Source organism: Rutidosis leptorrhynchoides, unplaced genomic scaffold, assembly GCF_046630445.1.
Source record: "Rutidosis leptorrhynchoides isolate AG116_Rl617_1_P2 unplaced genomic scaffold, CSIRO_AGI_Rlap_v1 contig130, whole genome shotgun sequence".
Lineage (NCBI taxonomy): Eukaryota > Viridiplantae > Streptophyta > Magnoliopsida > Asterales > Asteraceae > Rutidosis > Rutidosis leptorrhynchoides.
Window position 1 is genome coordinate 36,856 of NW_027266383.1, and position 22,563 is coordinate 59,418.

The window sequence follows — 22,563 nt, forward strand, 5'->3', positions numbered from 1 at the left end:
AAAGATGACGACAGCGATTCCCTTGGGCGTGCGTGAACGAGAGAGAGGCAGAAGAGGAGATGAGAGGAAGAGACGGGTTGTGGATTTGCTTAGTATGGAATTATTTAAGTGATTTGAAGAAGACGATTGAGAGAATCCCTTGTTAGGGTCTGCTTCGTATGGAATTATTAGTGATCCGAAGAAGACGATGGAAATATTAAACTAAATCATGATAAAAACTATCAATTTTTTATACAGATCATGTAAAAAAGTGGGGGTGGACAAAGGAGAAAGAGAGAGGCTTGTGGATTTGGATGTGGCCAGCGACAAACTAAACACACTATAAAACCCTAATTTTGACAAATTATAGACTTAAGTAATTAATTGGTTAATAATTATGTAAACTTAAATCGGTTCAGTTTGTCGGTTCAATACTCATTATAGAGGATAAAACCGATTTAAGTCACATGTCAAATCTTTTACACATGTCGTTATATAATTGGTTAAAAATACTATGTCATCATTTTTTAACGGAAATTAGACGAGAGAGTTCAAGTACTCTAACGTTCGTCAAACGTAAGAACCATGTATCCAAATAGATTATTAAAAACGATGTAGGCTTTCAAATCAAACATGAGAAATCAAATACATAGTTTTGCCTATTTAAAAATGAAATTTGCATATTTTAAAATAAAACAAATACTGGAATCTTATATACAATAGAGAAACACTCCTCAATTTGTTCAATTTGTTCCAATTGTAATTTAATTGTAAATTTTATTGTCAAATCAACATCCGACACATGGCGTTTAATTTAGGAATTAAGTTTTTGAGTTTAATTAGGAATCAAATTATAATTTTAAATCAATATTTTTTTTCTATTTTAATTAAGAATTAATTAAGAAATAAAAAACAATCCTAATAAAATTCTATCAATTATTTATTCCTAATCATATGAGATTCCTATTCTCTTTTATCTTTCACTTATTTTTTTCTAATATAATAATTTTATTCCTAATCAATTTTCTATCTATTATTTAAAAAATTATTTCTAAAAAAATTATAATACACTATATATATTTTAATTGAAACGGACATGTATTATTTTTCCCTATTCAAACGGACATATTATTAAAAAAGTTATTTCTAATCAAATTACAATATATATTATTTTTCTAATTTTTTATTATGCTATTATTCCTAATAAAATAGACTATATTTTTTTCTATTCTTAATTAAAACAGACATATTTTATTTTTCAAACAATTAATAATTTAGCCTAATTAAAATTCATTATATTTTTTTTCCTATTTATAATTAAAACGGACATATCTTCTTTTATCCATTCAAACGGACATATTGTTAAAAAAAATTCTAATCAAAATATAATATATTATTATTTTTCTAATTTTTTGTTAAACTATTATTCCTAATAAAAATCCCACTATTTTTTTTCCAAATTCTTAATTAAAATGAGTGTATCTTATATTTCAAACAATAGGAAAAATTGAATTGATTAAATGCAATTATAAATTTTATTATCTAATCAAATCTTGATATGTAATTTTTACGTTTTGCTACTTTTATTATTTTTAAAAACAAAATAAAATTTTGATTCTAATGGAATTGTAGATTTTGAAATAAAATCAAAATAATTATAATTGATATAAAGTTAAAATAATCCCTTTTGATATAATATTTGACATATATTTAATAATGTTTAATATAAATAATTATTATATAATTATTATAAAATATATTTAAATTATTAATTTTCAAATGTACGGACTTTCCGTCCAACGGACGGGCCCATTGACTAGTTAAGAATTAAGAAGCAAAACAAGCGACACTGGAATTGATTGATACTCCCTCCGTCCCAAAATAGATACAAATTTTTACATATAAGTAGTAATAAATTAATACAACAAGAGTTCAGAAAATGAAAATTTTACACAGATTATGTTTGGAACAAGAAACTACTATGAATCTATGATATGATACATGGTTTTATTGAGAAGAAAAGGGTGGTTGTTGATTATTTCGTGGTAGAAAGTGTACCTATTTATTATTATTACCTCTTCTTTCTTGAGAATCACCTACATTTAGTTTTGCTATTCACACGTTTTCTTCATCCGGACAAGCTTCAAGAAACTGTCTGATCTTAGCTCGGTCATTTTCAGTGAGTTGAGGGTCATCAACAGTCAATCTCTTCCTCACGGTTGCACTGTCGCTGCTTGAATCATCGTTCAGAACCTTTTCAAAGAAGAAAATGCTATATCAGTAGACCATGTTTGCAATAAATTAAACCTGACCTTAACTTCAAGCATCAAACCTATCACAGAGGAGGTGTTTCCAAACAATTTGTAACCAAAACCAACCAGTTCAACTACTAAAACTAGTTCAATCTGATTTTTTTTCCTGAAAAAAATTCTCCAGAAATTGGTTTGATTCAGTCGACCGAACCACTAACTGTTTTTGAAAATGGACAACTGAAGCCAACTGATTAAACCGACCAAAACATTTTGGTTTGTTTTTCGGTCCAGTCAGTTTTGGCCTGTCGGATCTTTACACGAAATCGTTCCATGCAAAAAAGATAAGCACAAAAGAAGTCTGTAATTCAGTGTCTCTTTTCAGTTCAAATGGTTAAAGGGGAACAGAGACCATCACAAAGACGAGAATAGTAGAAAGAAACTCTTGGCCAGAAAGAGTAGAAAAGAATATTATTAGGATGGCCATGACTTACCTGAACATAATTGTTAACATGCCCGTCTTTGTTGGGTTTGGTGATAGGCTCGTGTTGGTTGCATGTCCATTGACCGTCGATAATATATTTGTATTCGTAGTGTCCTTCCTGTTACATCCCAGAGTTGATTACAAGAAACTCAGAATTCAGCTAAATTTCATTTCATTTTTATTTTATGGTCTGCACCTTGAGTCTAGTCATCACCCACAGAAATTTTAGCTGTAGAAACTGGAAATATGTGATAGCACTTGCATAATATCAAGACTAAGTTTCAGGCTCTATCTATGTTCAAAATACAGAAAATTAAAATAAGAGCATTTTCAGAGAGAACAAACTTACTGGCAACTCCCTCTTGAGAACCCAAGCACGCCGTTCCTTGTCATATGTCAAAGGTATTCTCTGAAAACCACATTGAAAAAGTGAATATAGAGTCAGTATAAAGCATGAATCAAGAATGTATCGAAACAGAAACTTTCGACCTTTCAATTAAAGTACCATTAATATTCTTACGAATCGAGCATCCAAAAAGATGGAAAACAAAGTACCTGGCCCCATCCTATATCTAGTCCAGATATTTCTGCTGTGGAGCATTTGTTACCCCATGCCAAAGTCACACTCTTCCTCTTAAGGCCTGTAAGCTTTTAATGAGAAAACAAGTCATGGAGCATTCTGCCATAAGTGCAGTGACACATCATCACGTAACTAGTCATTGATGAAGGAAAGTTGGCTCACAATATCAGCTGTGGCACTTTTGATGGCATCAATTTTTGGGAAGCAAGGGCGTTTACTCTGCAAGAAAAGAAGAAGAAGAAGATTAAATTCAGGGACCTCTTGATGATATGATTATGTGGTGACGCAGAAACACCGTCAATCATTTCTTGCATATATTTCATAAAACCCAGGAACCTGAATCTCAGAGAATTTTCTAACTGCCCTGATAATATAAGCATTCAGGCATCACATCATAAGCTAGTACGATTTACTCACACACTTTTTAACCAGTTATGGTTTCTTGTGAATGCAAACAGAATACACTAAGGAACAGCCAAATGGAAAAGCTAATATGGGTATAGTAAGTCATATCGGGAAACCTGATAATTTGAGAACATTTGGAACTCAAGGCTCAAAAACAAACCATAAAATACTTTCAGCAAAACATAATATTGAACACAAGATATAGTATTCTAGGTAGAGTGTATACAAGTACACACTACATTTGAAAATGCTACCCTATAGATTGGAAAGAGAAAATTACCGTCAGCAATTTGTGAGCCTCACTTAGTTTATAGCCCTGAACCCAATACATATAAGCCAACTGCAATGCAACACAACATCCAGCACATAATTGATGTCAGATAGATCAAGTAAGAGTATGATGAGGATCGGACTTAAACCATCAAATTATAATGAAATGTGATCGCACCCCAAATAATTTAATATTCATTATCATTTGAGCTGTCCAAACACTGGACATAAGCTCACATTAGAAACAAATTTGACATTCTTACTGCTACAGCAGGAGCTCTTCCAAGTCCGGCAGTGCAATGAATATATGTCACCCCTCCATTTTGCTTTATGGCCTTGTACAATGTGCTAACGACAGCAGGAAGCCGCATCCGTAAATCAAATGCATCAAAATCCCTGCTAAGTTTGGCAGTTAGCATGCTCTAAACATTTTTACCCTTTCTGATAAGGATGAGAATTCTATTAACAATAACCAAGGAGACTCAAAAACTAGTATTTATCAAAGACGATCACAAAAGAAAAGCCACACAAAGTTTTGCTACCAATATCAATGCTCTTTGCTGCAATATTCTTCCTTACTATGCAGCCATATAGGCAACGTCGGGATGATTTAGGACACAGTGATTTGGTATGGATATTAGTTCTTATTAATTGAGAAAGTTTACAGCCGAGTAAGTAGTGATGTGCTATATTCTTAGCTTCAATGTTCCATGTTATACAAACAGTATGTTGTGCACAACAAGCCAAAAACCAACTAGTTTCAACAGTGAAAGCAATCAAACTACATCAAATGGCACTTGTAAGTCAAAACTTGAAAATCTTACTTTTGGACCATTAAAGATCATAAGCGATTTCTCCTAACCTTATTCGAGCACGTATGTGATGAATGTCATCAAAACTCTTGGCATATCCTTGAATAGCCTTGATGTCTACCGAGAAATATCTGGAAGTTCTAGTAAAGGAAGAACTGTGTCCTTAGCTTACTTTAAAAACTTACTAAAAATCACATATATAACATCAACGATCCACATCAAGTATCTAGAAATCATAACAACTTTAATATTACCAATGTAGAATGTAAAAGAGAAATACTTTAGGATACTCCAAATCAGAATCCTGCTGCAGACAAAATATGGTTTTCACTCCAATTTTTCGAAGCTTGTCAACATCTGCGGGAGTCTAGTGAGGAGAACAGAGAGAGCAGAATTCACCAGCACATTTAGATTAGATAGAGAATATTCCAACAATCAAGAAAGAATAAAAGGGAAAGAGAGAGGGAGAATATCACCTGAAGGCATGATCCAACAATCAAGTCTGGACAGATAAAGTTGTAGTTCATTCCTAGTTCATGCCTGTAAGTTAAAACTGCAATTGAACGAAATATACAGGACGTATTATTAGTTCCTGCATGTATCCTTGCAATGCACGTCAGAGATACGGACCAGACCATGCTTCTTGCAACGACAGTTTTTTCATACTTAATCATCGTTTACACGGAAGTAAAAATTGAATCAAATTACCAGCTCCCATAGCCTCTGTCATGTTAATACTATAAATGTCTGACTTTTTCTCCTCTTCATCAGTGCTGCTCACATTTTTATTGGAAGTGGAGCCCGAAGTAGCCTAAAGGGAACAACACACAGACAATATGAAGATGGGTTTAAATTAAGCCATATAGAGATGCTAACTGCTCAAAAATAGACTCTTGCACACGTGAAATGGGCAGATTGACTAGCATTCGAGTTGTGTATGTGCTTAATCAGTAAAATCATATTTCTTTCTTCTTCTTTTTTGACGTTGTAAAATCATATTTCATTGCTTTAGAAACCACGCTTTTCAGAGAATGTCAGGCAACTATTTTCAAATTTTGTAAAACCACAGTTCCCATTCAATATCATTGATAATGAGCAACATATACTCGTTTCGCACATGTAACAGTTAACTCTAACCACCTGGAAAATATAGCATCAAGATAGTACAACACACTATACAGACCACACAGTCGATTTTACCAAGCTACATGTTCAATTTCAAACAGTAACCCAAAATAAAAATAAAAACGCATTCAATCAATAAATATCTGAAACACTTTTTTCCTTTTGTCTTTATCCCATAAGTAGTGTCACGATTCAAATGGTGAAGCAGACATAGTCATTACAAAAAGACAAGATAGCAAAGAACTCAACAAAGAGTATCAAAAGAAATATTCTACATGTTAAAATAAATCAAGATGTTTGTTTAAATAGCTTCCACCCAATAATTTTTATAAAACAGAATATTCTTCAATCAATATTGTCCATATTTCAGCTAAATTTTGAGCTCATAATCGATCATCTTTACCTCAAAAGCAATCCTGAATTATCATTAAAAGTTAGTGCTGCTAAATTACCTTAACATTGACCACCAAATTACGATGCAGATAGCTAGAATTTATCATTCCCTGAATAAATGAACAAAAGCAATCAGTGAAATAAACACACAATCACAATATATCGAAACAACAAACAATTTTTCCATGTAACCACGCATGGCCGTCTTATTACCACCTTATTAAAAGAATGTGGAAATGGTTTCTTTTCATGCTGCTTAAAGCAGCTCTGCGATGGTAGCAAAGCAGCTGATCTGGAAACAAATCGAAACAAACAGTAAACAAATGGTTTATACAGACAACGATCGATTGAAGAGAAGAAATATCGATTAGACCTACCTTGTAAGATTTTGCAGGCAATTCATGGGATGGGATCCGAAGAAGAAGATGAAAATTTAGTAGACTGTGCAGTACACGTGAGGAGGAAAGAAAGAAAGAAAGTGAGATTTGATATTGAGAAATGATATTTTTTTCGTGGGCCGTCAATTTATAGGTGTAGGTATAAGTCATAAAAGGGTATTAGCTTTTGTGATATTCTCGACTTTGACACTAAAAAATTTCCCTCCAAATATGGCGGGTGGGCCGAGCCGATTCGTTTTAAGTTCAGGAACCGACTCGCTCGATTTAATTGTTTTCTTTTGCGATATTGATTCTCCATTTTGCTACTTGTATTGTATTTCCCTCCAAATAAATAGTAGTATGAAAGATAGGCCGGGCCGAGGCATTTTAAGTACAGGAACTGACTCGCTCAATTTGATTTTTTAAGCCCTGGCCCACCAGACCCAATTGTTATATGGTCCACGAACTGCCATGCTCCAGAAGATCCGACATTCGTGATCATAAAACCTTCGCTCCTACTATGATCCTGTTTGTCTCTTATAAAAATAAATTTATAATTTGGTCCTTATTAGAATATATTGGGGAGCCTATACAATCCCTAAACTTTCTTAAATTTCATTTGAGTCTCTTAAATTTTCAGTCCAATAGTAAGAACGTTCGTTCATTTACGTTCTTACCGCGCTACGTTTTATCTCCCTAACTTGATTTAGACTATCTTGCATACAAGTTCGCTACAAAAGTTCGTTCAATTCCACACTTTATTCTCTTAACATTTATCTTCATATTGACTTGTAATTAAGTCCGATCAGATTCTATAAACCAGAAATTCAAAATATAAAATGTACATTGCAGATAAGATTACTTACTAATTTAAAGTAGATGACAAACTAAATATGTAGGTCATACTTAAATGCCAATTGAAGAGTCCCGTGCAACTAAACAAAATCATTATTCAAACTAAACAAGATCATAATTAAACATACAAATTTTTTTATGCACAACTAATGTGTAGAACCAAATAAAGAATTTTCTATTGTACTTTACTAGTCAATGGGCCCGTCCGTTGGACGAAAAGTCCGTACATTTGAAAATTAACAATTTAAATATATTTTATAATAATTATTTGTATTAAACGTTATTAAATATATGTCAAATATTATATCAAAAGAGATTATTTTAATTTTATATTAATTATAATTATTTTGATTTTATTTCAAAATCTACAATCCCATTAGAAACAAAATTTTATTTTGTTTTTAAAAATAATAGAAGTAGCAAAACGTAAAAATTACATATCAAGATTTGATTAGATAATAAAATTTATAATTGCATCTAATCAATTCAATTTTTCTTATTGTTTGAAATATAAGATACACTCATTTTAATTAAGAATTTAGAAAAAAAAATATAGTGGATTTTTATAAGGAATAATAGTTTAACAAAAACTTAGAAAAATAATAATATATTATATTTTGATTAGAATTTTTTTTTTTAACAATATGTCCGTTTGAATAGGAAAAAAGAAGACATGCCCGTTTTAATTATAAATAAGAAAAAGAATATAATGAATTTTAATTAGGAAAAATTATTAATTGTTTGAAAAATAAAATATGCCTGTTTTAATTAAGATTAGAAAAAACTATAATCGATTTTATTAGGAATAATAGCATAATAAAAAAATTAGAAAAATAATATATATTGTAATTTGATTAGAAATAATTTTTTTAATAATATGTCCGTTTGAATAGGAAAAAATAATATATGTCCGTTTCAATTAATATATATATAGTGTATTATAATTTTTTTAGAAAATTTTTTTTAAATAATAGATAGAAATTTGATTAGGAATAAAATTATTATATTAAAAAATAATAAGTGAAAGATAAAAGAGAATAGGAATCTCATATGATTAGAATAAGTAATTGATATAATTTTATTAGAATTATTATCTTATTGTTTTTGAATTTTTAATTAGAATAGAAAAAAAATATTGATTTAAAATTATAATTTGATTTTTAATTAAATTCAAAAACTTAATTTTTAAATTAAACGCCATGTGTCGGATGTTGATTTGACAATAAAATTTGTAATTGAATTGTAATTGGAAGAAATTAAACAAATTAAAAAAGTCTCTCTATTGATTGCACTAGTCAGTGGGCCCGTCCGTTGGACGGAAAGTCCGTACTTTTAAAAATTTAAATATATATTATATAAAAAATTATTAAATCTATCAATTTTTTTTTTTAACTTTATATCAATTATAATTATTTTGATTTGATTTCAAAATATACAATCCTATTAAATTTAAAATTTATTTTTTTTCAAAAATAATAAACATAATAAAAGGTAAGAGTTATGTATCAAGATTTCATAATAAAATTTATAATTTCATCTAATCAATTTAATTATTTCTATTATTTGAAAAATAATATGTGTCCGTTTTTAATTAAGAATGAAAAAAATATATAACGGGCTTTTATGAGGAATAATAGTTTAAGCAAAAATAATATATATTATAATTTAATTAGGAATGATTTTTTTTTTCATAATATGCCCGTTTGAATAGGAAAATGGTAGATGTACTCGTTTTAATTAGGAATAGAAAAAAATAATATGAATTTTATTAGAAATATTTTTTAAAATAATAGATGAAATTGATTAGGAATAAAATTATTATATTAAAAAAATGATAATTGATAGAATTTTATTAAGAATCATTACGTTTTTATTGTATTTTGATTTCCTAATTAGAAAAGGAAAAAAAATAATATGATTGATTTAAAATTATAACTTGATTTCTAATTAAACTCAAAGTTCTTAAATACATGTGTCCCCGTCCGTTGAACGGAAAGTCTGTACCTTAAAAAAAATTAAATATAAATTATAAAAAATTAAAAAAATAATATATATATTTTAATTTGATTAGGAATAATTTTTTTTAGCAATATGTCCGTTTGAATAGGTAAAAAAGAAAATGTGACCATTTTAATTAGGAATAAAAAAAGTAATATAATGAATTTTAATTAGAAAAAATTGTTAAATAAAGAAATTAGGAAAAAAATATGGTGTATTATAATTTTATTAGGAATATATTTTTATTGTGTTTTGATTTTCTAATTAGAATAGGAAAAATCATAGACTTATAATTGTAATTTGAAACCTAATTAAACTTAAAGTTTTAAATGAGGAATATAGTTTAATAAAAAAAATTAAAAAAAATTATATATTATTATTTGATTAGAAATAATTTTTCTAACAATATGCCCGTTTGGATAGGAAAAACAAATGTGCCTATTTTAATTAGAAATAGGAAAAAAGAATATAATGAATTTTTATTAGGAAAAATTATTTAATAAAAAAATAGAAAAAATATAGTGTATTAAAATTTTATTAGAATTTTTTTTAAATAATGGATACGAAATTGATTAGGAATAAAACTATTATATTAAGAAAAAGTAATTGATAGAATTTTATTAGGAATCATTATGTTTTTATTGTATTTTGATTTCCTAATTAGAAAAGGAAAAAAAAATATCATTAACTTAAAATTGTAACTTGAAACCTAATTAAACTCAAAGTTCTTATATACATGTGTCAAATTACTATTCGTTAATAAAACGCCATATGTCGGATGTTGATTTGACAATAAAATTTACAATTGAATTAAAATTGGGACAAATTAAAAAAGTCTCTCTATTGTCTATAAGATTCCGTATCTAATTAAGCGGCACACTATAAAATACTACACCTTCACTTCACTTCACTTGACTTAATTAAATATATATACAAATTAATTTTTTCCCTAAAACAGAATTTAATTAATTAAATAAATCACCGTGATAATAGCAACAAAAAAATTGATATATTCGTGTAGATTGGGATTTTGAGTTCTATAGCAACTCAAACACGTCAAATTTATGTATAAATAATGCACGTTTTCATACAAAAAACTCGCTAGCTAGACCAACAAACAATGGCGGCAGTGATAATGAATCTGATGAAGATTCGAGCTCTTATTTTCCTTCTTCTCGTCCTTGTTTCGTTTGCTTCTTTGACGCCGAGGAAGACACCTAGCCTAGGCGTTACGCTGAAATCAAAGACGAAATTAGGAAAGAAAACGAGTCGAGATAATACTAATATCGATTATCAGATTGCTAAAAGGGGGTTTAAGACATATTACTATGATCAAACACTTGATCATTTCAATTACAAACCAGATAGTTACTCTACATTCAAGCAGAGGTACATTGTTAATTCTAACAGTTGGAAACCGTGCAAATTCGCACCGATTTTCTCCTACCTTGGAGAAGAGTCTTCTATTGATAATGATATTCATGCCATCGGATTTCTCCCTGAAAATGCTCCTAAGTTTGGTGCTCTCTTAGTCTATATAGAGGTGAGTACTTTATAGAATCTAGATTGTATCTCGTCTCAAAATACTTGTCAATTTATTTTACACATTAATTTTGTGTAGAAGAATTGACGATTATTTTAGGACGGAAATTTATATGATACGTTATAATTCATACCTATGGAATATGAATATATTAAAATTTGAAATTATTGTAGCATCGGTACTATGGAAAATCAGTTCCATTCGGATCGGGGGAAAAAGCATTGAAAAATGCTAATATTCGAGGATACTTCAACTCGGCACAAGCAATGGCTGATTATGCCGAGATTCTTGTGCATGTGAAGAAACAATTCAATGCAGAATCTTCTCCCATAATAGTCTTTGGAGGATCTTATGGTGGAAGTAAGTTGACTTAATTCTAATAATTATAATTGAAATTATTAAGTAATAATCCACTCTTTAATGTTTTATGAACATTAGTGTTGGCGGCATGGTTCCGTCTAAAATATCCTCATATCGCCATTGGAGGATTGGCTTCTTCAGCTCCGATTCTGTATTTCGACAAGATTACTCCGTCGGATGGATACTATAAGCGTGTCACGGAAGATTTCAAGGTAAAAGAAACTAATATTTTCTCACTATTGTTGACAATATTGTAATGTACTAATAATATTCCTAATGAATAAATGAATGAATGCAGGAAGCTAGTCATAGTTGTTATATAATTTCGATGAATAATTAAAACGTTCTTGCAAATGATCGTAATTTGTTTATAATTAATCTGTTTTAAAACTAGGCCACTTCAGAATTCTTCAGATTTGAAAGATTTCCTAGACACATTGTATTCGGCGGCAGCTCAATATGATAGTCCGCCCAAGTACCCTGTGACGAAGGTGTGCGGCGGCATTGACGGCGGCAAACATGGAAATGACATTCTCGGGAATGGTCGGCTATTACGGCGAACGTTCTTGATCCATTCTTCTCTGATGAGACACTCGATGGCTGGCAGGTATTTAATTATTCCCCTGGAATCGAACCCACGTCCTAACACAAGAAGAGTAAATGGGGTCATGTCATGGTTGGCTATAAATAAGTAGAATTAATCTCTTACATTTTACCATAAAAATAATTCTAGTTCATAATTAATGTCTAGCACCACCATCCACGGATTTAATTATCGGTAATCAGGATTGATTAAAGAAAATTGTTTTTTTGAATATCGGTAATCAGGATTGATTAAGAAAATTGATTTTTCGAATGTAGTGTTGTAGTGACATGGTGATCCCGATCGGACGTGGCAGCAATGATACGATGTTTCCGGCATCGCTTTTTGTACTGAAGGAATATGAACAGTATTGCAAGAATACTTACGGAGTTCTTCCTAGGCCACATTGGATTACTACTTACTTCGGTGGCCATGTAATTATTAATTAAGCACCTTAATTAATATTTTTTTAATCATCTTTAATTAAAGATGTTTGGTAGTAACATATCTTCTGCAACGGCCTCTCTAATCACTCCCTGTGTTTGCATTGTAGCGTATACACGAGGTCCTCAAGAGGTTTGGTAGTAACATCATCTTCTCCAACGGCCTACGTGATCCTTACAGTACTGCCGGGTAATTAATTAATTAATTGACTAATTACACTACATAAAAGTGATTTAAGTCAATAAATTACCTAAATAGCAATTAATCTTTTAGGGTTTTGGAGAACATATCCGACAGTCTGATAGCACTTAAAACCAAGAACGGTAAATATCGTTTCCTTCCATCTCCTAGCAAGCATATGAAGATATTGCTTAATACTTATTCTTCCGTCCCAAATTAAATGTTATTATAAACATAATTTTTTATCTCAAATTTGATGCAAATTTTGACAAATTTAAGGAATATTAACTATATTTTTCTATTATATCCTTACCAATTTTATCTTCACCCTCATGTCTTTTATGCACCCTCCCTCACCAACTTCACCCATATATTTCTCATTAGAGATTTTTAGTCTATACAATCATAATTATGTTGAAAAATGAGCTTGTAAATATATTTTTTTAATTTATATGAAATATTCTAGATTAGCATCTAATTTGGGACGGAATAATAGTATATATTCTACTGAATATTGATTTTGCAGGATCACATTGCTTGGACATACTGATCCAGATTGGTTGATACTACAGAGGAACATTGAACTTAACATTATCAACATTTGGATTCTCCAATACAATCAAGATATGCTTCGAAGCAGCTCTAAATAAATTCATTTCTTGTTTGCTACGGAATTTTATTTTTCTCCTTCCTTTTTAAAAATATTTAGAGAACAAAATTATTCATTGTTTTAAACCATTTCCATTGAAATTTCCACAAATTTTATCATTACAGTATTATGATTAAATCAAACTTTTTGTTAATTCCCTACCCAACCCAACTATTACAGCTTCTAAAAAAACTATCCCAGCTTCCTACATAATCAAACCTCTCTCTCTCTCTGCTTTACAAAAGTTGATCAAAATTAATATTCCTCATAAAAGCTATCTTAAATTAAATCAAATGAAGACATCTTCGCAGTTTATTTATTACATTAGCCTCTTGGCCTGATGGTTATCGGGTAGGCTTTCATCCTAGAGGTTATGAATCTAGAGCCAAGAAAATCGATATGTATATTGAGCTTTTGTTGGTCGTCAAGCACAACATAGAGAAATCTCTGCATTACGAGTAGCATCTTCCTCATATCCTACTACATGTTGTAGACTTGCTGAGTTATTTTTAGAGAGCTGTAGGCTTGTTCAGAATTTTAAAGAACTATTTTAGCGAGTTATAGACTTATTGAGTTATTTTAGCGAGTTGCAGGTTTGTTGAGTTTTTCCATAATTTTTTAGCGAGTTGTAGGCTCGTTGAGATTTCTTCCGAATTGTTGAGTTATTTTAGAGAGTTGTAGGCTTGTTGAGATTTTCCCTAACTTTTTAGTGAGTTGTAGACTTGTTGAGTTATTCTAGCGAGTTGTAAACTTGTTGAGATATATCAATAAATTTTTTTAACGAGTTTAAGACTTGCTGAGTTGTATTAGCGAGTTGTGGGCTTGTTGGATTTTTTTCATAATTTTGTTAGCAAATTGTAAACTTCAAAATTGTAAACTTGCGGAGATATATCAATAAGTAGCATTCCATTAAACTAGAATTTTCATCAATCAACAATAGAAATTTCAATTCTCAAAAAAAAAAAAAAATAAATAAATAAATAAATAGCGAGCTGTAAACTTGTTGAGATATATCAATAAATTTTTTTAACGAGTTTAGGACTTGTTGAGTTATATTAGCGAGTTGTAGGCTTGTTGGGCTTTTTTAATAATTTTTGTTAGCAAATTGTAAACTTGCGGAGATATATCAATAAGTAGCATTCCATTAAACCAGAATTTTCATCAATCAACAATAGAAATTTCAATTCTCAAAAAAAAAAAAAAGAATAAACTATTTATAAATGAAAAGCCACAAAATTAAGGAACAATAACAAATTCAAACCAGTAGTTTGGCATATAAAGACCAACATGCTAGCTTATTAGTTTTTTTGTCCCAGAGTTTGCTACTTCTACTTCCGGCGGTTGTAGGAAATGTTCACAAGTCTACCGGTCCAAAAGGATCGTCAGAAAACTGAGGATCGGGGACAATGTTCTTTGACATGATAGGTTGGTATCTCCCGTCAGGAAAGTTCCAAAATGAGTCGGATTTCTGGAAGAACACATAGAATATAGCAGCAGAAACCAAAAATAGACCAGCAAGCAGCACATAAATCTGCCACTCTGCACATTCCCAACAAAAAATTAGTCTTTGCTTTCAATTTGTGAAAAAAGGGAAAAAAGTTTTTTTTTTTTAAAAAAAGCAAATTACCTTTCCAATCTACGGGGACTGTGAGCTTGGTCACCATAGCTCCCCATTCATCGGATGTTGTCAGTACAACCCTACAAAATATATTAAAGAGATTTAGTGCCCAGGTTTACCGTATTAGATGACTACACAACAATTAATGACTTATAATCTTTGAACTGACCTTTGATTAGGACAGAACTCCAGTGTTTCAATGTTTGTGCCCAAGTGGAGTCGTTTACTATAGTGAGAGATCTCCATTTTCTTCACTTCAACTACAGAAATGTCTCCGTCTTTGCTTCCTCTGTAGTAAAAAGCAAGTAAGGTTTCAATATGTGCTCAAAAGATGGAAGATTAGACCTAAATAATAAGCAAAATAACAATGCTAGAACTGATAACTTACAAAGCAAGATATTTCCCATCCAGGCTGACGGACATGGCTTTCTAAGTAACTTCTTATATCCAATTTTTTTCCAAGTGCTTATATCATAGACTGTAGTTACAGCTTTATCACCTGTTTTATAGGATATCAGTTGGGTTAGAATTCATATAGAACCATGCATATACTAAAATGAAGATGTGAGCTGGATTGAATGTCTGTCTACCTTTCTGTACTGAACAAAATAAAAAAAGGTTTTGTCCCATCCTGAGAAAATTGGCATAATTCAATCTTTTCATCCTGTGGATTAAACCACTGTCAATATCTGTCGTGAAATCGTATAATAGCAACAGGGTGCTTAATTTATATGATCGTACCAAATCTCGAGTCAAAGAAGTTAACGGAACTCCATCTTCCATATTCCATATTCTTGCAGTCCCATCGGTTGATGTTGAAGCTAAGAATGCCGAGTCAAGACTAAAAAATAAAGAAACGGTTTTCAATTGATATCCAGAGTAAACCATGAAGTTTCATTTCATCTCAGAAAGAATCAACTCCAGAAACAAGAATGTAATCAATTTTATACTTTTGGTCTGTTGTACCTGAAATCCATATCGCGAAAAGATCTGTGAGCCTCTGATTCATCTAAAATTACACGCTGACTTGGCCACTCCAAGATTCTGAGATGTCCATCCTACAATAGTTGATTGCAGTTAACTCAATTCAAAAAACCGGCTGAAGGGAAATTTTAAAAGAAGTATAATACTCGTTGTTTATACATATCGAAATAAAAACTTGCTGCATACCATACTACCAGCAGCCAATTTCTTTCCATCAACGCTGAAAACTAGGCATTTCTGTTGCCCAACATCTCGGAGAGGAGGTATATAAATTGACGATAACTTCAAGTTCGTCTCTTTACCATACAAAAACAGCAATCTGAATGAAAACCACATGAGTATCGATACATAAACTGTCGAAAACAGAGAAGTAGCAAAATGCATGAACAGTATATATAAATTTGGCGCGATGGAGCCATTTATGATTGAAAATTTGAAATTGAAGGTTTTAATCAATAGGTAGTGGATTTAACTCACTTGCAACCACCATTGCTAGTGGAGCAAACGACGTCGTCTCCACCAGGGTGTACAGCAATTGTCACGGGGTCACCTTCACTTTCCTCAAACTCGTGCGTTGCCTGATCATCATAAAGTAATACATAAATAAAAACACAACACCTTGAAAATTAAAAGGAGTTGACAACTCCAAATGGGGAATAAAGAGACAGGGAAAGGTATACCAGTGGGGAGAAAGAGAGAGAAACGGTTTCAGGGTCGAAGGAGAAGATCTCAAGCTTAGCCGGAGAAGAAGCGTCAATTCGACACTTGCCGAGTACGACCCAGTTGATTTTCTCGGGTTTTCGGATCCAAGCCCCGCATCTGACGGACAATTCCTTGGAATTTCCCATTAAAATCAAACTCTATCTGCTCTGATTAAATGTATGTATAGAAAGAGAAAGAAAACGAAAACTGAGTTTTAGAGAGAGATGTATACTATAGTCCTTTTGCCGGCAAGCGACGACTTCGAAGAGTATTTATATATTTATAATAAATTAATTAATTAAATAAATAAATAAATAAATATCTTTACAATGGAATTGGATATTCTCTTTGTACTGTGTATACGCGTGAACTGAAAGGAACAAGGACCCATTTTACATGGCTATGCCCCGCCTTTTCGGAGTCGTGCTATTTTGTACATTCAGAACTTATACATCGATGTATATCCTGCATAATATGATTGTTTTGTAGGGACGTACGTAGAATCGAATTATGTAGAAATGTACATGAATATATAAAATCGAGATGTGCATATAGTTACTCTGACATTTTTGCAACTGCAACGATACGTACAAGTAGTACTAGTATTTCATTTCATATTATCGAATGGGTTGACTTTTATTTTATATTTTGATTTGCCAAGTTGTCATCTCTATGTCTTAGTAATTAGGGATGAGTATGGGTTGGGTTGGGTTGAATTTTCGAAAATTTTCTTGTGATCCAACCCAACTCAACCCGTTGAATAATTGGGTTGGGTTAGATAATTCATGGATCGAAATGGATTTGATAAAAACGAAATAAAAAATTTTAATTAGTTTTTGATGCACTGCAATCACCGTATAACAAATATCATAATAAATTTTAAAATATTATGATAGTATAATTATTTATACATATATACTGCCATAAATTTTCATCCAATTAATAAATAATATTTACACAACATTATGTAAGCAATCTAGACTTCTTGTTGTTAATATATTGAAATCATTTTATATGTATATTAATATATAAATAATAATTTATTTAATAAAAATATGGGTTGATGGGTTGGTTGGATATTTTTGTCGAATCCATGACTCAATCCACAATAAAAAAATGGGTTGGATTTCTAATTTTTTTTTTCAAATCCAATCCAATCCAAATTTGATTGAATTGGTGGATTGAATTGGATCATGGTCACACCTATTAACAATTATGGTTGTATCGAATTTCGAATATTCCATTGTCGATCCCTCGGAAGGGATCGACTCAACTTTGTAACGTTTATTTTTTCACAATCAAAACTAAGCAAGATAACAGTTCCTTTTTTTATTAAGTTAAAGATAGCAATTCATTTATGTCAACTGGAAATAAAAAAAAAAAAAAAATTTCAAATGGTCTAAGTTTTCCTCGATGGAAAAAAAAAAGGTTGACATATTACTTTTTCATTTATATAAGAGGGGACCCGCGCAATAGCACGATATTAGTTGAGTTATTTTATTACAAACATGCGGGAGTAATGGTATTTTCCGTAAAAATATTATTTGGTATGTTAAAGAAATATAAGGACTTATATGTAAGTTTTGAAAATATAGGGCTTTCCAACATCTGAGCCGTAGCCCACTCGATTGGTGGTGGTTTTTTTGCATTTGTCATTAAATTAGAAGAACTACATGGTCATTTCAACTTCTAATCAGTATATTAATCGAACCGGATATCATGCCTCTCTATTCATGTCTTTTTTCTTTCTGTTCGCTCTGACCTTTCCAGACTCTTCCAGAAACTGACGCCAGCAGCTTGCGACACCGCCCACGTCCACCGCCTTTTCTAGAAATTTGCGGTGAATTTCGGTTGCTTTCGTGGAGATTTATAAGGTGGTCAACTTAGATTTTTCATATTCAAACCGTTTGCTGTAGATTGAGTTTTGAAGGTTTGGATCTGAGTTTAAAAGTTGTTTGATTTTCATTTTTTTCGATCCTTCAATAATATGCTTTATGATAATCATTTGTGTGTAATTTTAAATGGTTCTCGTTCAGTTTAGGATGACGTAATCCAAGTATGACTAATCTGCAGCTACGAATTTGACGACCGACCAATTTTTGTGAAATTTTAATTTTGCTAATCTCATTTGACTGTTACATAAAGGTAACTTTATGATGATATTTTTATTTTTGTTCATTCTTCTCTGTGTTCAAAACCTGCCTTTGGTGCATTCCTTCAATTTGCATCGAAATTCCTATGTTTTGTCATGCTAATCTTGCTCTTTTTGGAAATATCAGTTTCACATATATATGTTATCTTCATCGATGGTTTCCCTTCTCTCTGTTTTATCTGTTGAAATTGAAATTTGAATCTATATTTAAAATTCTTTGCTGATTTAAGTTGATCCTCTGTGATGAATTGATCAGCGAGCGAAATTCAGGTGGAGACAGTGGATCAAGTTGAAGATATATATCTGAAGTGGTTGTAGTATATCTCCATGTAGCTTTTGGAGAGGAGGACATGTGTTAGCATATGTTCGGTGGCATAGTCTGTATCGATCATGTGTTTTGTCGATGCTAGCTGTCTACCAAGTGTAACTAAGGTTGCTAGATGATGCACGTGGAAAATAATTATTTGCCTTTTTTGTAGGACTGAACTGGTTTGTAATATTTGTTTGAGGACCATTCTATAATTAAATCCAAAAGATATTTTTAATTAGTGAGAATGGGGTATGTTTAATTAAAAGGAAAGCGTGCTTGCTTTTCTAGCGCGTGCGCGGCGATTGTTTTTTCTTTTCCACCGTTTAGTCGGGTCTCTGTGGCATCTGATTGGTTGAAATTCTCTTTTTTCATATTTCTACGCGCGGCTATAGGAAACTTGCCGCCTGGGGCCTTCTTCACCCCCCCTCCCCCAATCATATATTGTTACCGATTATTATATATATGCTTGTTAAAGATTTATTTTAATGTGTAGGATGTAAAGTACATCAAATAGAATCTCCGATATTACACTAATCGGAAGTTTAGAACATTACTCTAGAGTACAAATTTTGAAAAAGTCAAGAGGTTTGATCAATGGCTCGTCTTTTGGTATGAATGTGGTGCAATATTAGCTATATTTTCCAACATTTTAGTCGAAAAATTCTCATGATTTTTCAATCATGAGTACTTTAGTGCACACTTTGATGCTGTAAATATTAAAGTTCATGATGTTTGCCATCAACTTCTTTTCACTTCATCAAATCCATATTAATACTTGATTCGAGATATGTACACAATATACTAGGAGTCCATATAGGAATGACACTACAACAAACAAATGATTTTTGTTTCGAAATGTGAGTGAACGATATAAGTGAGACTAGATCACATAATTCATAATGAAATTTCAACTCCAAGCCACATAGAACAGGTAGAGAGCGGGAAAACTTGATAAAAAAAATATGAATAACTCTAATAAAAAATAAAGAGTGTCTTGAACTTCCAATTATTATCCGACAAACACAAATTTAAGTTACAAACTAACTTAACTAGACAATTATATCTATTCGAGAACTCCACTTCTCTACAACCCAAACCCTCAAGACCAAAAGCCTCCAAAACTGCCTTGATCCACCAATACCCACACTAACCTCCGTATTCTTCAATTCGACGAGTTGTTGTCAGCACCACCACCTCATCGGTTTATGAGTATAAGTGATATTAGAATGAGAGGAGCATACACTCTACACTCCTTTTCCCTTACTCAAAATGAGCCAGATTATAAAGTAAATGTAACAAAGTTGTACTTTTTCCCCCTTGACCAAAGTTTTGACCCATAAGGTTTATTTTGGCAAGATTTTGACGAGATAACCTATGAAGTGTATGTTACGTAAATTTATGCCTTTATTTGGTCGAGATTTTATGTCACAAGATTTTTTTCGATGATTATTTATGAGGCATCTATTATGAATAACGATGCACTCTATATAATCTATCAAATTTTGTCCCATTATATTTTTTTAATGGTATTTTTATGTTTTTATTAGATTTTCTCTCGAAGAATTTTACCGATGATCGATGAAGTTTATACCTATATGGTTCATTTGATGAGAAGCATCATATTTTATATAAATATATCTTTTATCTTTCAACCGATATTTTTTCCCATTAATTTTTTTTTGAAAAAATTTTTAATAAGACGACATGAAGTTGTTTTATTTGTGTATGCTATAATTAATATATTCTTTTTCTTTCACCATATTTATATTTTTATTGATGATGTTTTAACGTGGTGTTAATAATGGACGAGTGGTAAAATGATATATCTGGATGTCATATAATTCATCATCCCATGACTCATCTCTCCACCATCTAGTTATGCATAAGTGACACTAAGCATGCTTTGATGATCGATACGTGTCAAGACTAATGATAAAGTATGTTCTCCAAATCTATAAATGGACCTCATGGTCATGTTGTGTGAAGAAATGAAGGAGAAAAAGAAAGAATAATAAAAAGGACTATTTTAGTCCGCCATCTTTTATCTTTTCATTAAGTTATCCGAAAAGTTTCCTACTTATTTGATTTTGGTCATCCATTTATTCCATCACAATACCAATATATTAGTGATTCTCATTCAGTTAATTCAAAATATTATTAAATTAATCAAACTAATGCTATTAAAAATATTTCATTAATAAATATTAAGTTCAAACTAAGGGTGCATTTGTTTTTTTTAAGATTAAGATGTCTGAATCTGAATACACATCTGAATATTAAGATGTGATATCTGAATGTGAATAGAGATTTATTAAAACTGTTTGTTTTTTAAAAATCTGAATATATCTTAATTATATTTTTAATTAATTAAAAAACTATGTTAACTAATTAATTATTGGGTCTGTGAAGACGTACAATTGGTACAGCAAGAAAAAAAATTTAACTAATTAATTATAGTGATTAATTAACATCTGAATTCTATTAAGTTGGGAAAGTGTCACTTAATAGATAAGATCCTTTCAGAGATAATAAGTGGATTTTTTAATTAAAAAACAAACACTCTTAATGGGCCAAAATCTGAATCATTAAAATTAAGAGATGTATTAAAACTCATTAAGTCCAAACAAACAGAACCTAAGTCATCCTTGAAACTGAGCCCTTTAGAGCAGAGCCCTTAAGGACTGGGATTCTATAAGAATAAATCCTAACGAGTTAAAATTATAAAAAGAGCTAAATTTTTTATCGTAAGTCCGTCCTAAATTCTTAGGGATCGGTCCATTTTGAGACCTTAGAGTATAAATGGCATTTATACTTAACTAGTTAAGAGGACAAAATGGTCTTTTGTATTTCTCGCACCATTCACATATGTGTATGCCTCGCGTCAGGTATGATTATCCATTTTCTCCCGACTATTTGATTTCTCTTTGTAGCTTTCGCTCATTTCTTTTCCTTAGATCCAAAAAAATAACATTAATCGACGCCGACCGGTTCAAAAAATGGAAAAAATCGACATCGATTAGAACTTGTTGATAGAGATCGAGCATGGATCTGCAGAGAGAGCGAGATTTGGTGTTGGAGAGAAGAGAGGAGCAGATAACCTAGGTCAGTCCAGTCTCAAATTCCATATCTCTCATTTTTCATTAGTGTTGTGTTTTCAATGGATATGTTTAGGGTTGGGCATAAACCGACAGATCGAACCGAAATCGGTAAAATCGAATGCTACGGTCGGTTTTTTCCCAATTCGATCGGTTTCCGGTTCGGTCAGAAATATTTAGCGTTTTTCGGTCAATTTTCGACCGGTTATTTTCCGGTCGGTTAACTGGGGAAAACCGACCGAACTGATACATATATAATATTTGTCTCATAAGGTTTAATAATGGGCTTTGGCTAAGTGGTTAAGTTTTTAAACATGCTGGATATTGACCCTTAGTTCGATTCTTTTATCCACCATGTATGTTTTAATTTATTTTTTATCTTAAAATACATTTGTTTCAAATCCACATCGACCGGT

The 22,563-nt window shown here is 31.3% G+C and overlaps 2 protein-coding genes and 1 pseudogene across 2 annotated transcripts; 1 reads left to right on the forward strand and 2 right to left on the reverse strand.

Annotated features, from left to right (window-relative positions):
- Window positions 1-2,094: 2,094 nt before the first annotated feature.
- LOC139881207 (phosphoglucan phosphatase DSP4, amyloplastic) lies at window positions 2,095-6,700 on the reverse strand. The gene is made up of 14 exons (XM_071865723.1): window positions 6,675-6,700; window positions 6,511-6,589; window positions 6,363-6,407; window positions 5,488-5,590; window positions 5,256-5,332; window positions 5,070-5,146; window positions 4,830-4,910; window positions 4,231-4,363; window positions 3,978-4,037; window positions 3,455-3,511; window positions 3,268-3,360; window positions 3,062-3,121; window positions 2,723-2,830; window positions 2,095-2,232 (listed from the first exon to the last, which is right to left on the reverse strand). Exons 1-14 carry the CDS (start codon window positions 6,698-6,700, stop codon window positions 2,095-2,097), a joined length of 1,137 nt encoding a protein of 378 aa, XP_071721824.1.
- A 3,947-nt stretch (window positions 6,701-10,647) lies between these two features.
- On the forward strand, window positions 10,648-13,287 carry LOC139881208 (uncharacterized; annotated as a pseudogene).
- A 1,353-nt stretch (window positions 13,288-14,640) lies between these two features.
- On the reverse strand, window positions 14,641-16,736 carry LOC139881209 (SEC12-like protein 1). The gene is given in 12 exon segments (XM_071865724.1): window positions 14,641-14,825; window positions 14,914-14,984; window positions 15,074-15,193; window positions 15,293-15,326; window positions 15,329-15,403; window positions 15,495-15,519; window positions 15,521-15,568; window positions 15,646-15,745; window positions 15,871-15,962; window positions 16,075-16,207; window positions 16,366-16,466; window positions 16,569-16,736. Coding segments are annotated over 12 exon segments (1,152 nt in total).
- Between the last annotated feature and the right edge of the window lie 5,827 nt (window positions 16,737-22,563).